Source organism: Pezoporus flaviventris, unplaced genomic scaffold (genome assembly GCF_033815535.1).
Source record: "Pezoporus flaviventris isolate CSIRO_AGI_PZ_B2104156 unplaced genomic scaffold, CSIRO_AGI_Pfla_v1 ptg000020l, whole genome shotgun sequence".
Lineage (NCBI taxonomy): Eukaryota > Metazoa > Chordata > Aves > Psittaciformes > Psittacidae > Pezoporus > Pezoporus flaviventris.
In genome coordinates this window covers 2,600,252-2,616,968 of record NW_026892568.1, presented here as the reverse complement: position 1 = coordinate 2,616,968, position 16,717 = coordinate 2,600,252, and the positions used below count along the sequence as shown (strand labels likewise).

At 38.7% G+C, this 16,717-nt stretch overlaps 1 protein-coding gene across 1 annotated transcript in view; it reads right to left on the bottom strand.

Moving 5' to 3' along the window:
* Nucleotides 1–1,970: 1,970 nt before the first annotated feature.
* The window catches only part of SMURF2 (SMAD specific E3 ubiquitin protein ligase 2), a 57,251-nt gene continuing 42,504 nt past the window's right edge, over nt 1,971–16,717 (bottom strand). Inside the window, exons 10-19 of the mRNA XM_061455308.1 lie at nt 14,631–14,789; nt 10,223–10,433; nt 8,689–8,792; nt 8,319–8,433; nt 7,692–7,870; nt 7,120–7,257; nt 6,785–6,905; nt 5,187–5,388; nt 3,646–3,721; nt 1,971–3,381 (exon numbers count right to left, since the gene is read on the bottom strand). Of these exons, the coding sequence (XP_061311292.1) occupies nt 3,282–3,381; nt 3,646–3,721; nt 5,187–5,388; nt 6,785–6,905; nt 7,120–7,257; nt 7,692–7,870; nt 8,319–8,433; nt 8,689–8,792; nt 10,223–10,433; nt 14,631–14,789 (1,405 nt within the window). The 3' untranslated portion in view covers nt 1,971–3,281. The remainder of the gene's footprint in view (nt 3,382–3,645; nt 3,722–5,186; nt 5,389–6,784; nt 6,906–7,119; nt 7,258–7,691; nt 7,871–8,318; nt 8,434–8,688; nt 8,793–10,222; nt 10,434–14,630; nt 14,790–16,717) is intronic.

Sequence of the window (16,717 nt, the reverse complement as noted above, 5' to 3'; positions counted from 1 at the left end):
GAAATGATAAACTAAGAACTGTCAGTTTGTGGAGGAGTAATTACACTTGTATAAACTAATTACAACTACTGACAAAGCTCTGAGGATGAGGCAGAGCCAGAAACCTACTATATAGTGTAAAGTACAACAAATGGCACCTGTTAACTATATGGTGCTGTTTAAAATCTGAAGCAGTCAGAGCATGCTACATTTAGCTGTATGATGCATACTTATGATATAGAAGCAAAGCTTTACTTCCATCAATGCAGCCAGTTTAAACGCACCAGAAGTTGAATACAGATGTAGTGTTGTAGAACAAGGATTTAAAAACAGGTTGTGTGCTCTGGACTTTAGTACAACACAAAAATTTGGTACAAATAAAATCAGTTCAGGGAAACTGAAACTATGTGCAAAAAAAAAAAAAAAAGATTAGAATACATACTGTACAAAGCACCATTACAAAACTCTTTACACCGAGAAGTTAAATCCTCTGAAACTCACCTGTGTAACTGTATATTTGAAATCTACAAAAGTCACTGTTCATAATTAAACATTCATCATGAAAAGCAACAGCATAAAACCATGATGTGACATCTCTCTAAAACAACTAAAGACTGGATAAAGTAAAACCCAGTAAGAGGGACACACTGAAATAAATATTCACATTAATCATGGGGTGAAAGTCCAAGGTTAAAATGCTGTATTAGGCTTAGCACCTTTTTGAGGGGAAAGTAGCTGACATGACCTTAAAATAAATTTTGCAAAGGATGTTCAACCCTTGAACGTTTTCAGATAAACATCTGACTAGGTGATGAGGTGCTTTAGTTAAAGCTCTCAAGTTATTATGAAGGTAGAAAGGCACTCAAAATACTTGGTATGTTCATCCTCATCTGTCAGCTATGGAAGTCAAATGCAGATTTGTCTAGTTTTGCCTGTAATATATTAAATTTACAATACTTATCTGTGGCAGTTAAAAATAATTCCCTACACCAAACCAAAATGTTTGGTAGAACAGACAGATGTACTGCTAAGGCTGCTGTGAAAGTGAATGGTGTCCATCAGCTGATCTAGAGTCCATATTCTGCAGAGCTCATCTCCTCCCTCCTCACAAATGCTTTTATGATATAAGGGTGGCCATAACCAGTCATTCAATACATTTACCAGCCTAAGCAGGCTGACAGGGAGCAGGTTCCTGGGAGGTGGGTAAAGATGATGGGAGCGTCTAAAGCAGTGGTCCCCAACCACCAGCAGCAGTTCCGAGTAAGGAATACGCTGCACAACAACCTCCTTTGCTCTCCCAGGCAACCCTGAAGATGTAGTTACAGCTTCTCTGGTGACAGCGTTACCTGAAGGGACCCCAGCTGTAGATGCCAAAGTACCAGCCATTTTACATGAGTGCAGGAGTCCCTTGAAGATAAAAAGGGGTCTGATGTATTTCAAACTGGCTGTCAAAATAAGTTTCTTGGCTTTACGTCTGCATCCCTAAGTAGCCTCATCTCTGCAGCCAGCCCCAAATGGGAAGCAAGTCTCTTAGAACAAACCTTCCAGCAACAGCTGTATAAAACAAAATATAAAATAATCAAATGAACATGTGGATTTGGCTCTTACCACAATTCTACAAAAGCAGTCCATTGCCTGCTATTCCAACACACAACATCCAGTAGTAGTTTACTCACTGTGGCAGTCAGATTTGGCAGAACAAAATTAAGTTCAAGCTCCATAGAACAGACAGAAAATTAGCCAGTTCACTGTGTGACTTCCACTGCAAAAATGGAACAGCTGTTTACGTCCCATTCTTTCAGCATTTTCAATACCCTCGACTTTCTTCTCATTGGCAGTGTAAAAATAGTGCAGGTCTGATGATTAATTGTAACCTAAGTTACAAAAACACAACACTGATTGGGAAAAAACCATGCTACTTACTCCAGATATTCGCACCGCTGAGAGGAGAATGCCACCATCTCTTAAGCAGACTGATTTATCTACACACCATGAGCAGATCATACACATCTTAACTGAGAATTTCCACACTAACTTCAAAGTTCAGTTCCCTCTACTGGTAGTGCATTTTATTCCCCTTTGAAGAGATCAACCCATGTTATAATTCATATATATACTTACTTCCATCCCTACAATCAATAAATTATGTGCTTTTAAAACCTCATTTTCTGAAGCACATTACATATATTTCAGTTAAAACACCATTTTTCCTTAGTTGTAACTTAAACCCATGTGTCATAAGCAGCTGGACAAAGATTACAACATGTTTTACCTGATAAATCTTTAGCATCAACAAATATATAATGCGATTTGGCTGCATTCAAACAAACTTTGGTTGACTGGACAGGATGGGTTCTGAAGCGAACTGCTGACAGGCTTCTGCTGTCAAATACCACCTCATCAGCATGCTTTAAAGGTTGAAAAACGCAGTGTTTAAAGTCAAAAGCAACAAAAAAATCCTCAACAGACTTGTTAGAAAAATGCTGGTTTAAAAAAATCAAAACATCTACTGTTCATTAAAAAAGTCTATCCCACATGGCAACACAAGGGCTGTACCAGATCCAGCATGTGTCACTCACACTAGAAACTTTGTTTAAGGAATCTGACAACTGATATAAATAGGACCCCAAAACATCATATTTGTAATTCATGCTTGAAAAATATAAAAAAGCCCCCTGTGGCAACATTTACGTTGAATTTACATTGCAGAATATAATGGTTTTACTATAAGAAAATGCAGTTAACATGTAAGTGGCTTTAATTAAAAAGAGTAATGATTCTTTCAGCCAATTTTATGCAAAGTTAGAATAATCCAAAATAGTTTTTTTCCTCCAAAAATAGCAGGTATAGATGCTGTTCAGTATCATACATTTAAAACAGGCTGAAACGTGACTTGTACCGACTGCTGAAGTTGTGTCTTGGTATCTGAGAATAGGAATCAGGTAGGCAAATATAATAGATTACCTTTTACAAAAATAGTAGTAGTCTTTAAGTATAGAATACTGCTTAACTGTTGAAATGTAGGAAAAGTCAGCATTCTGTATGTTCAAGATATTAGTTTTTAATAGCAGCTGAATGATCCTATGGCAGGAACCACAGAACCTATTTTCTTGAATAAAAAAAAAACACCCAAAAATTAAAAATAGAAACAAAAATTCCAAAGTTGTCCTTTCCCTCCCAGTGTCCGAGTGTAGAAAAGGGAAAGTTTTCCTGTATTTCAAGCATTTCTTGAGTCTTGGCTGAGGGAAGGGCTTTCCGGCTGACAGGAGTATAAATAGAGTCTCAGGTAAGGCTGGGAAGGGTCATTCCACAGCGAACCCACATGTTTCTTCAATGGCAGTTAGCAGCTTCTCATACAGCTTGTCGTAGCTTTCGTAAGGAGGAATGTCTATTCGGTTAAAGCTGTGGAGAGACAGCAGGAAAGGTTCAGCTGCTGGCAACTTAAAGCATCACCTAGAAAGTTCTGTTACACTGGAAGTGATGGCAAAGCAACACTTAGCAAGGCCAGCAGAGCTTCATCTAAATAAAAGCAATCTCTACTTTTCACGTCTTTACTACTCCAATGGAGAGCATTTATGTCAGAAAAGGAGAGGAGGAAAGAAATTTATGGAGACAGCAAATTGGCCTTAACCTACAGATCACAAGAGAGCCTTGAAAAAGTCTTACCAGGTGTGAGCTTTCGGCAAATTGTTAGTGCTGGCATCAATCTGGTGTATTGTGAACAGTCGTGGGCCCGCAGCACCTGAAAATCCAGAAAAGAGCTCTACTGCTACTGTGTTGCAGAACATGCAATGTCTTTGCTGCAGGGCAGCATCAAAGTAACTAAAACCACAAAAAAAAAAAAAAAAAAAAAAAAGAGAAGCTACAAACTGAAATCATAAACAGGCAGGAAAACCCCTTAAACTTGTCATGTTTATCAGAGATTCCTCCCCTCCACCCACCCACGGTAACCATGCAGCTACTGCAACCACTGAAAGATAAACAACAACAAAGCACTGATAAGGAAGAATAAAACACCCGGTTTACTCAGTGCACTATGTAATTCTAACAGTTTTCCATTTAGCTTCTCTCACCCTTCCTTGAGAACAAAATGTATGCAGCTATATCTGTCCCCATTTTATAACAGGTCTTGAGAAGTGGCCAATTCCATTCAAATTCCATAAAGGAGTCACAATACCAACTTTGACAACTTTTGTGTTCAGGCTTTGTTTGCCCACAGAAATATGTTATACTAGAAAAGCCATATCAAAACTTACAGGTCAGATGATGTTAAACTGGTATTACTTCAATTACCCTTCTCCAAAGAGCTCACTCCACACAGTAAACAGCACACACATCAATAGTAGGGTTAATATTACTTGTAACTGTTCTGACAAGGGTAAACAGGTACACAGTTGGACACAAGTCCAAACAGTTATCACTTCAAGTACCACGCTTTGCTTAAAAACCTCAACATTCCTCAGCTTCCAATTCTCCTGAACATTTTAGAGCTCAGGACAGAGGAGATAGAAAATGAGGGCTTCTATCTGATAATGAAGGCATTATTAAGAGGAAACAGATTTCTAGAGCAACTGGTTTTTGTACGTTGCAGGTGTTACCATAGTATTTGTGTTCTGCTGGACTCTTCTGGGTTATGATCAATGTTTCCCCTGGCCCATTTTCTCTCATCTTGTGAAAGGGTGAAACAGGGTAACTATAGCGTTAACAGAGCAGCATAGGTTACAGACAGAGCTGCTACAACAGAGACCCAGAGGAAGTTCAGAAGCCAGGTAAGTAATTAAGGTGACTGTTATGTCTCTTACAACAAAAGCAGTCAGCATTGAAGCGCCTCTGCTGCCAGAATCACAAGAACTCTGCATGTTGGTGTGTTCTGGTCCCAGAGCTGTACAGGTGACAAGGACTTGTAAAAGACTGAAATTAAAAACCAGGCTTCTAGAAAAAACAGAAGGAGAACAGCACCAAGATCTCCAAGATCAGAATTTCCTGCCAGAGAAGGAAGTGCATAATTGAAATAAAAGAGCCATTAGCAGCTAAATGACAAGGTGACAACAAACACACAAACCCCACTATTTGCGATTGTTATTCACCGGACCATTAAAAATCGTGCTTAAAAAGCCAACCAGCCTCTTTTGCAGCTGATGTTTCTGGGATGCGTCCTACTGCTCCCTCCAAGTACAGGCATTTGCAGTTGCTTCTGGAGCAGTTACCTTGTAGAGCCTTGAAGCCTTGCAGAGGCACTCGGGATGAGCCAGTCACAAACTGGAGCAGTCGCGCTCTCCTCTCTTCATCAAAGAACTCCACAGCTTTCCAGAACCATTTCACGATGTTGCTGTCTGGGGTACAGTGTTTTAACCTGGTATTTGCCTTCCAGTCATTAACATCGATTTTCCCCAGTCCACAAATGATGAGCTGGAAGTTTAAAATATAATCAAATATTTATTTCATCATTGATCAATGTAAAACTGGGTTTGGAGTTTGCCAAATGATGCATTTTGAAACATCAACAGATTTTATACCAAAGGCAAATTATAATCTCTCACTAATCTTAAGCAATGCTGGAATATAACTTTTTTATTTTAATCTTACCTTTGTACAAAATGATTTTTCAAATGGCCTCAATTAAAATTTAACAATCAATTTCATAAGCTTTATATGAAAATGTCTTGACCTGTCAATTAAACAAGAAGGACAGATCCTACTCAGGTGTGAAAGTACATGCATAATTCCCATTTGAACTCAGTAGTTCTTTCTGGAGCATAGCTAAGGGCATAGTTTGGCTGGTCCAACCCCAAAGTAATCTTGTTCTTGTCATACCATACACTTAATACAAATCACTTCTTTCCTGATGAAGAGCTGTCAGCACTTCTAAAATGGAAATCCACAATGGATTAGTTAAAGCTCAAACAGGGATGTGATTATGAAGACATTTTCTCATGACTAAGAATATTGGACCTTCCCCTTTCTTATTCTGCGTCTGCAAAATGATTCCGGGTTAACACTATGGCTGGTTCACTGTATTTGAATGAGAATATCAAGGATAAAAGAAGAGCAATCACCGACATTCTAGTGCAGAAGAAAGCCTGAATAATTTATTTTGTGGACATTTTATACGGCAAATGCCTCAGCCCCACAGCTAACAGACTATATATCAGATTTCCATTTTAACAAGTTTAGGATTTGCCTTCAGAGGATATTGTTTGGATGCTTTGGATGTTGACATGATGTAGCACATTTGTCAGCGACAGCACCAGACAGCACCTTTCCTCTTGCTGTATTTACAGGGCAAATTTAGTCTGGCATAACCCAGCTCTGCAAAAACCACAGAGCTGCCTGACAGCAGAGGCAGTGCAGAGTGCTGGAAGGGCTGGGAGCGAGCAGTGGGAGGTGGAAGGCACTGACAGATTATTTTCCTGGCAGCACTGAATTTAGTGTCGTGAAACTGCACTGTGAGAAACACATCCACCACCTCTGCTGGAGCAGCACTCCCGCAGGTCACTGCAGACACTTCTCTGCAGGTTCAGCTGGGTTTCCAGGGACTGGAGAGGGTCTCCTCTCCTATCACTTCTGCAGTTGCTATGAAATGTCACCTTGAGAAACACCCTCACAGCTTGCAGTGGAAGGCACACTCGGGCTCAGTGATGGCCTGACCTGGTAACCTCTTATGCTAACTGTATGTCTTGCAACAGCGCACCTGCAGCCCCCTAAAGCACTGGGGACCCAACTCTGCATGTTACTCAGTCTCTGAAGAATGCCTCAGGCTTTTAGTGTTACACTTGACGACATAACGTAACATTAGTGGACTGACCTCTAACTCCTTCTCATCAAATGTCTTCAGCAGATGTTGTGGGATTACTTCATTAAATCCCTTCTGTAGAGCCAGAAACTGAGCTTCAATTCCTCGTAAAAACCGCCAGTTTACATAAAGCCTGCAAGCAAGTGCAAAGTGGTTTTGTGAGAAATGTGTTCAAATACAATAAACCCAACAATTTACCCAGCCCCCAAAAATGGCCTTGCTGACAGGAATAAACAAACCACCACCCCTGCACCACTTAGAAAACAGCCAACCAGAAACTGTCCATTACTTCAAATAAGTTAAAAATAGATAAAACATAAAAAACTTTGGGAAAGGCATATATGTACCTGACATATTCCTTTTTGTTGTCCTCTGTCACAGGGATGCTTTTGCCATTGGGTTTCAGTTCATGCTGAATAATTTCCCCATATGCATTGTGCTCTACACAAAACGTATGGTCCAAGACTCCTGTGATATCATTCTCACTGGTAGATAGAAGTAAGTAAGTGACTCAGTGAACATATTCCGCAAACATACTACAGCCATAATTTATCTGTCAGACTTAGTTTTTTCAATAGCATTTCAAATTACTGCTTGGAAGCAAAAGGTGAATGTACATTTTCACTATGGTATAGTCTTTAAACCAGTATCAAAGTTTCAAATTTGTATTTTAATGTTTTATGGTTAATAATAGGCAAAATTAATAAAATAAAATTTATTAACTCCCCTCTGTGCCCCCAAAAGCCTTGAGCATGTTAAGCCTTAAAGAAGCTGAATTGTGCAAGAAATACGTTTCTTAAATCTGCCTGAGCAGGAGATGACAAAACACTCAATTTCTTTTCAAGTAGATTTAGGAACATTATCACATGTTAACCAAGACACAACTCTAACACTGTAGGACACAACAGATAGTACATACAGTATCCAGACTAAGCTGTTATGAAGATCAGGGTCAACCAATTCCATGTCATCCAAAGTAATTGGCTTCCCTAGCAACTGTTTATAGAAAGGCAACGTGAAGCCCCCATCAATATAGTGTCCATGAAACACAGCCATCCCCATGATCCGTCCAACAAAATGGAAATAGGATAAGTGTTCCTAGAACAGAAAGAACAGACTGAGCCATTCAGCTAAATAAGACCTCCAGGTTATAGCTGCTGAATATGAAATATAATTTCAATACAAAGACAAGGCAAAAAAGAACTAAAAACCAACCAACCAAGAAAACATAGCCAGAGCTTTTTGGTTTGTCTGGTTTTATGCACCCATTGAAGATGTTGCTTCCAGTCCAGAATCAAAGAAGAAAAATCAAAATAAGCTTAATTTCTCCCAAAGGAAACATAAACTGACATCTTACAGAAAATTAATGACACATTTCAGAAGTTTCTTTGATCAGTATTAAATAGAAATTATCGTATTATTGCACAAATTCAGTCTCTAGCGATACTAATGTGAGAACTGGGTTCCTAAGCCTAGAACACTCTCCAGATGTACTGAATTTCTAGTCATAAAATGATCATTACAGAACTCATGTCACCAGTCGTACCGGGTTGACTGCAGAGTCTGGGTTGATTTGCAGCGTATAGATATCATCTCGGGAGTATTGGAAGAGACCATAGTATGGATTCAACATTTCATGTGACAATAGGTAGAGCCACTCCCTGAAGAAAATAAAACAATATATTGTTCATTTTCTGCAAAAACATTCTTACACTGAGTCTTTTCAAAACCACATGATTTTTCTAATCCTACTGTTAAACATAAACGTGGAGGAAGTTCTCTCTGAACATGCTGAGATAAGACTGAAACCTGAATTATTTTTACTTGCTCATACAAGGCTTGTTTAGGATTCAAAGCATGGGGTGCAGTTGGAGAGGTTGGGGTGCAGGGGAAGAGACAGGGGACTGACTGTTTACCTGGCAACACCTCCATAATCAAGGCCTTCCTCCCCACGAAACTTTATCATTAATCGTTTCCACAGGTCTTTTGGCCTCATCTTCATGACTTGCCTGTAGGATTCCTGTGAACACATAACACTTCATTTTATTAACTTCTATTTACAGACAAGAAACTACTGCTGTTTATTAGAAATGGAGTCTCAGACTCTGAATCTGATACTGTCAAAGAGGATACTGTTTTCCAAGACACTAACCAGTTTCTCAGATCACAGACTGCTGCTTAGATTTCTACAACCGTGATAAAACTTGTCAAATAAAACCGATGAGTACATGAGTAGAAGCACCTCCTGTTAAATCTCCAGAGGTGCACAGTGATCAGAACATGCTCCTTCATTCCCACGTAACTTCCAAAAAGTTAAAATCTGGGTCAGTAAACTTTTGTTTTGCCATCAGAAAAGCCAACAATGGAGCTTCTATTCTGGGTATAACCCATGTGCAAACCTTCAAGAAGCATCTTTAGAACAGAGGCATTAATGCCATCCCAGTAAATCTACAGAATTATTCCTCCATCGGTCAACTTCACCAAAACACAAAGAGAAAGCTGAAAGAGGCAAAACAAATGCTAATTTTTAAAATGGAATTAAACAAAACATGTTACTTTTCATTTATGTTTAATGTTGGTGCCCCAGTCTCTGGCTTTGTAGAACAGAAGAGGTAGGTGTGCTGGGGGCCCAATGTACTCAATTCAGTTTCCAGAACAAGAACACAGTGATTTTCACTGCTGTAGAGCAGCCTTTCCTCTCTTTCTTTAGCCGATTATGAATTGATTTGACTGCCTCCAAAGAGAAGACCAACACAAATCTTTCTTGGCTGGAAAAAGGGTGACAACACAGCGGGACTATCCGGTTTGTGGGTGGGGTGAAAATTCAACAGGGATGGGTGGGATGGGTGATAAAGTTCTCAGGAGGACAAACTGTTCTCCAGAAAGAGCCAATGTATTATAACTGTGTTCAATCAATTCAGCAGAATTATTCTGCTGAATAATGACACCAAATAAAATGCAGATATCCCACTGTGGACATCCCTGGCATTCAGTAGCCTAGGAAATGTGTAAAATTGGTCTGATTTGGGGGGATTAATTTAAAACAATCAAGAAGAATTGAGACAGATGCCAAGTAATCCAAACTCCAAAGATGACTGCTATTCAACAGTAATTTTACTTAAATTACAATAGATCAAAGATCATTAATAATTGTTTGGTTTTCCATTTGTAACAGCCCCTCTGTAACAGACATTAGTGCTCTTCTATTGTAGGAAGAAGTGAGACAGTATCTTCAAACACATTAAGTGCTTGAACTCATTCCTCAGTCCTGACACAGTCGCATTTCCAGCCACAGGGAAAGCTTTTCCTCTTCCCGTTCGTCACTGGTAAAACTCCAGCGTTAACTCCAGACTTCAAGATTTCATCTAACCGAATGACTTCTTTAGATGGTTATGAACAACCCCCTCCCCTTCCCTCAAAGTTAAGAAATGGGTCGAGTTCTCAAATTACCTCAAAGATCTCTTCCCTAGAGACCTCAATACGACAATGGCCAGCTTGAGGTTGCTGCTGTGACAGCTCTTGCCTCAGGATCTTGAGCTTCTGCACTAGGTCTCGCTTGTACTTCGGCACAGTCAGACACTCTGCCTCATCTGGAAGCTGACACAGGGACACTACCTGCTGCTGCTGCTGGTGCTGCTGATCTTTAAGTTGATTCTGGCGGCTAGAAACAAACACAGCTGTTTGCAGATATTCAAGTCAAACATCCCCTATTTTCTTCAGATGTTTCTTAGAGGCTAAGTCTTTGTAACTAAACTACTTTCAATTTACTATGATTATTACTGTGATTACACTAAAAAAATCTGGGCCCAGTAAAAAATAAATTCAGAGAGATTTTACCCTGACCAAAGACATACGCTTCTGTCTTTCTTGGCAACTATCAAGTTGTTTTTAGGGTTTGTTATTTCTATTAGTACTACTCTACAAAGTATGTAAAAGGTTACAGCACTGTATAATAAGGTATTATCCATACAATTTTACTACTAAGCTGCTGACTCTGAATTTCTCAGATACCATTTCCATATTTCCTTTGCGTGTTTTGCCTTCCTCCATTTTAAAATCCAGGGATCTGCCAAACACCATGCCTCTAATCTACAGTCAATACCATAGTCTGTTTGAAATGGCTTGTCTGAAAAAGAGTAAGCTTACAAAAAGATGTTTGTACTGGCAGCTTGGCAAGGACCTTGTCCCTTGTACCTGGCCTAGTCTGGACCACAGGAATGTGGGAGTTCACATGTAACTAATTGGCACAGATAAACAAGTATTTTTACTAGCAAGTCTTAGAGATTTTGTAAATCTAGCTTCTGACCAGGAAAAGTAAATGAACGGTGTTGCAGAGATGTCCTCTTGTGTTGTTGCTTGTGGATATTTTTATAGCTTTTTAGTATGGCATTTCCAAACACCGCAGGATAAAAGCTGTATTTTACCTAAACCACGAGAAGAATATCTCCCTGTGGAACACACGAGAATACCCTGAATTTACTGGATAAATAAGAAAGGTTACAATTCAGAATGTTTTCCAGTGGGATGTTAATAAATTGGTTTTTCTACAAAGACCAAAAATATGGAAGCAAATACAGTTTTAATGTATTTTAACATTTCAGGCTATTGTCTGCTTTGAAACAAGGTCTACCAGAAACCATTCCTGGCCAAGCAAAACTCACCTCCAGCACGCTTTCCCCACAGGGGCATTCAGAATTGGCAATTAAAAGGGGTGGGGGTGTTCCCAGTTTGCCTGTGGCTCTGAACAGCTATTCCTTTATTTGCAAACCTTCTATTTAAAGCAATTTTGCACAAACCACCCCGAAAGGAAACTAAACCAGGTGACCAGGAAATCTTTATCAGTATTCTTGCAAGCCTAATATTTAGAAACCCCTGCAATGGCACACACTGTACATCACTTCAGCAACAACTCAAAGCTGAAGATTAATAATACCTCTTTACTCCTGGTCTTTAAAGAAGAAATAATGTATAGAAATCCTATTTGATTACTATGTCCTAGGATGCAGAACTTCAGAAGTTAGCTTAAACAATGTTGTTAGTTTCATAGTGTCTTGTTGTTTGCTTCTGTTACTTAAAAAATAACTAAAAGAAAGCCCAAAACAAGGATACCTTAACATTAGTTGCAAGCTGACCACATTGGTCTTACAATAAACTAGTTATTTTAAGTCATTCCTGAGAAACGAAGTCATTTTAATAATTCAGACACACACACTCGATGTGGTTCCAAAATAGGGCTCTATGTCATTTGTGCTACGTGCACGTTAATTTCTTTCCACTTGTGATTAGGTTTAAATATAAAACTCACTTAAGTATTTACTTGATATACAAATTAAAGCAAAATTAATTGTTTTATCTTCTGAACTTTCAAATTCCACAACAACGAGCATGTGAAAATAGTCCCTGTATATGCCTACCAGGGAAGGTCAGAACTATATACTGAAGTGTGCACACGTTCATATTACCTTTAAGGGTAAAAAAGGCACAGTCCCCAAAACACAAAGCTCAGGCTTAAAGAAAGTGTAATCCCTGAAAGGAGGATGAATTTAAGATCTATGCATCAAATGAAACCAATCTAAACAGGGCAGTACTAGAAGGACAAAAAAAAAAAAAGCCTTCCTCCATATTAGACTAAAAATAATCAGTGCAGCATTAGCAAAATTATCTGCAGTGCTTAAGAGTGATTAAATCTAATTTCTTAGTTTGTTTTCACAGCTGAATAATTCCACTCCACTCTGTACAGTACTTTAAGGAAGTAGCTAAGTACTTTTCAGGTGCCATAACCATCAAAACCTATCACAAACTCTTGGCTAATATTTTAAACAGAACTGGGTAACAATTTGACTGTTTTCATAACCTATAATGTCATCACTGGAGAAACAAACTGCTTTACCCAGCTCTATAGAAAAGCCAGTAACACCGAGAGTGAACTTTTTATTATGCCTTTGAACCTCAACCACTATCTCACCCAAACACTAAATTTATTTATCTGATAATTTATAAAATGAGGGGCCTAAATCAAACTGTTTTTCTCTGTCTGAAAGAACAAATAAAGAGGTGGGTTTAAGGGGGTGGTGGGTGAAGCTTTCACATATCCTGTTTGGTGCAGTAAAAGAATAGATACCAGAAAAGATTTATCAGGAAGCAGGCTTTGCTGATGACACTGTTGGTTGAATTTCTGAAATCCTTCCCTAATGAAAGACAGATGTACAAATCTTCAGCACACTGTACCAGTACTTTAAGGAAATGCAGGAATGGTTCTGTGATTCTGGAACTGGAAAGTCCAATTGGATTTTACAGATAACAAAGCTAGATATGGATTTGTCCTCCACAATACATGTAGAACTAGCCACTAGTTCTAGACCCAACTGCCATTTAAGAAGAAACCTACCTGTGAAGGACAGTTATTCAAATATAGTCAAATTAACTCAATTTTCTACAGTTTAGGAATTGCACCGTTGTAGCTAAGAAGGTCTAAAATTTTCCTTTGGGTAAAATATCTAAATCTGAATTAATTTAATGAACTTTCTTGTGTTTCAAACATGAACATGCTCCTCCACTGGCAAGGTTTTTTTTCCACGATCATGTTCACTTGAAACTACCAATCTAAACGCAGCTAAAATTAGCAGCGATTTCTTTATTTAAAATTAAAAATATTATTATTATTTCTAATAATAAATAAAAGAACTAGTAGTGTCTGGACAAGGGGAGCTTACTTAAGTCCTGTAATATACACAGTTTATAACTAATGATTTATCTAAACAAAATACATATTTGTCAATATTCAGACTCTCCTCTTGGGGTGTTAAGTTCAAATGTATATTGGGCAGACAAAGGCTAGCCAGCTTACGTATTACACAAAAGATACGTTGACCTCCTGGATATTGCTTTCCATTCTGCGGTTTTGTCTTTTCAGTGCTTGTTCCCATTATTTCCTTCAGCTTTTCTTCCCAATGACTCACTTCCTTAAAAGGACTATTGCTCCTACTTACTCCTTGCCCAGGGCTGCATGGCTTTCTACCTAAGCAACTCTTCATTGTTTCTCCCACTTAACACCTACTCAATACTTTACAGGTGTTTCCCAAGAGTATTAAAAGGTGTTAGTAGGAGAAACAATGGAGTCAAACTCCCAAACAGCCTGGACAAAGCGATAGCCAGGTCTAGGCAAAAAGAAATGTTTGTTTGCTTTTTGGTTTCCATTTTTAGTAGAAAATCTCCCAGTGTGAAATGAGTGCCAAGGGAATAAAAACAAGAGCCAGATTTTTTTTCAGTTTCCTCTTTTTAGAAATGCAGTATAAAAAAGTGGCATAAAAAGGCAAAGTATTTTATTCATTTTGTTAAATATCAGAGTTAAATTATTGGAGTCTTATTCTGAGAACATCTCAACTGGTCTTACTCTAAAACTGCAGGTAGGAGCTGAATTATTTCTCCTTTATTCCAGGAGAACAGTTGGGTACTTGTGCACCCTTGCCTAACTTCCCAGTATTTCATACCACTGCCTAATGAATGCAACCTCATATTGTAAAACAAGTTCCCCATAACTAAAAGTAATATGAAGTATAAACAACAGAAAAGAAACTGCCTCTCTTGCACTTACTGTCCCCAACTCCAGCATCACAATAGCCACATTCCTGCCTAAATGCTGCTAGAGATTTGTTCCCCCCACTTCCAAGAACAATCAAGCCTGTCTTCTTTGTTATGTAACAGAGTAAGGTGATAGTTTGTTAAAGAATACCGACACTATACTTTAAATACTACTTATTTAAAGGCAGCATATGTCTCGATATAAAATCCAGCAGCCCTCAAGAGTCACTCTCTTTCCTCTATTACACTCAACATGCGCTGGAGACTTTAAACTTACTTTAAGACTAAATGCAAGTTAGCAGATAGCCGTGGATCTGTAAACTGCGTTGTCCTGTTGTTATGGTCAACAAAATAAACTCTCCCTGTTGCTGTATTTCGGATCTCCCATCCAGGAGGCAGTGGACCAAGCTCTTCACAATTGATGTTGCTAAGATCCCTATGAAAACAAATATAAAATGAAAAATACCTCAGCATTTGGCCTCGGAGCCAAACAAGCATAAATGTAACAGAACAATTCCATGAAGTCTGAGAAAACGTATTGTTTCAGAAACTTGATCTGTTCAGCTGGAATCTCTACTCCCAAGGTGCAAGCCCACCAAAGAAAAAAAACACACACCCCAGAACACATGCCGTGGGGGGAAAAGTTCTTATCAAAGAACCTTCCTTTTTACAGACTAACTTCAGATGTTAAATTAATACAGGCTTAAAACAAAAATAAAGGCCCTTGCCATTATTTGCCAGAATGGAATTGCAGTTCTACACCAGTTATGACAGAAAACATTTTAAAAACAACATTAGTCATGTAAGGAACTCTGAATCACACTTTATAAACTCCTACAAAACAAAACTATACTTCTGAGGAGTTATACTTTCCATGAAGAATTATGCATGGGATATGTGTGTATGGCACAGGCAGGTTTGCCCCAGAACCCCAAGTGCTGGTGGGAAGCAAACAGCTCTCTAACAAAATATTTCAACTGAAATAGATGAAGGATGACTCAAGCTCTGCACTGAGCAATGCAGGGATAGTGGGTCTCAAGAAAATTGAGTTGATATTAGAAGATGCAGATTCATTCCAGAGGTTCACTGAAAGCAAACACTGGTCTTTAAAAATGTTCTTTTTGTGTACATGATTTTTCACATATACGATTCACACCTGAGATACTTCACTCTGTCAAGTGCAGTTCTCTTTACCAGTGTTAAGTCTCCAGATCTCACAGTATCGTTAGAGTTGAGGGGAGGAAAGAGCTGAGGGACAGAATGGCTTTAAAAGACACATCTGCAGAGACTCAAAAGGCTGAGAAGCTACTAATGGAAATACCAGGCTCTGGGACTGAACTTGTGCTGCTATTACCCATACACACACTGTTGTTGAACTGGAGGGCTTACTTTTATTAAATTACTGTGGTGTATTAGCATAAAAATACAATTTCCTTAGAAATGACATAAACTTCATCCTCATGCAAAGAGCCAGATTTTGTTCTGAGACACAGTTGTGCAAGTTTCTGCTGCCACACCTAAGAGCAGTGAGTGCTAACTTACGTTTCATACAACACCACTACACCACAAACTTAAGGATCAGATCTTAAAGTAAATAAATATATATTTTAGAGAAATATAGTTTCTAACTTTGTATAACAGAAAAGTCTTAGGCTTCCTAATGCACAACGGCCAGCTGGATCACACTCTCATGTATACAGATAATGCAGCAAAGCAAAGTATCTTCTTGTAACACAAAAATGATTAAAGCAAACAAATCATTTGAAAATGCAGTGAAGTGCATAAAGCACTTTATCTTTCCTCGGAAAACCATTATCAGTTGCTGATGCTAATTCCCATGGAAAAGTTGCTACAGTTTTCATAAATGCCAATTTCAAACTCCACACACTATTTTACAATGTCATCCGCAGACTTTAGGAGGCAACCATTTTCAATAGGATTTCATGAGTTTCTTTAAAGAACAATCATAAGCTAACAATAATTTTCATTATGCTTCTATAAATACATTAGAAATAATCATGTGTACAATCACGTACAATAAGTACACATGTGCACTGCGTAAATAGAATTGTATTGTTGAATCATAGACTGGTTTGGGTTGCAAAGGATCTTAAAGCTCATCCAGTTCCAACCGCCTGCCACAGGCAGGGACACCGTCCACTAGAGCAGGCTGCTCCAAGCCCCATCCAACCTAGCCTTGAACACTTTGTTTGGTAGTCTGAACATGGGACAGTAATTCTCACAAACAAGTAAATTCAAGCTAATTCAATGATGAGGCTGTAGTTCACTACAAACAGCATGTCTACGCATACAAGGGGCATCAGCAAGCTTTTCCAGGTTTCTCCTTTGTCTGCTCCTCCAAAA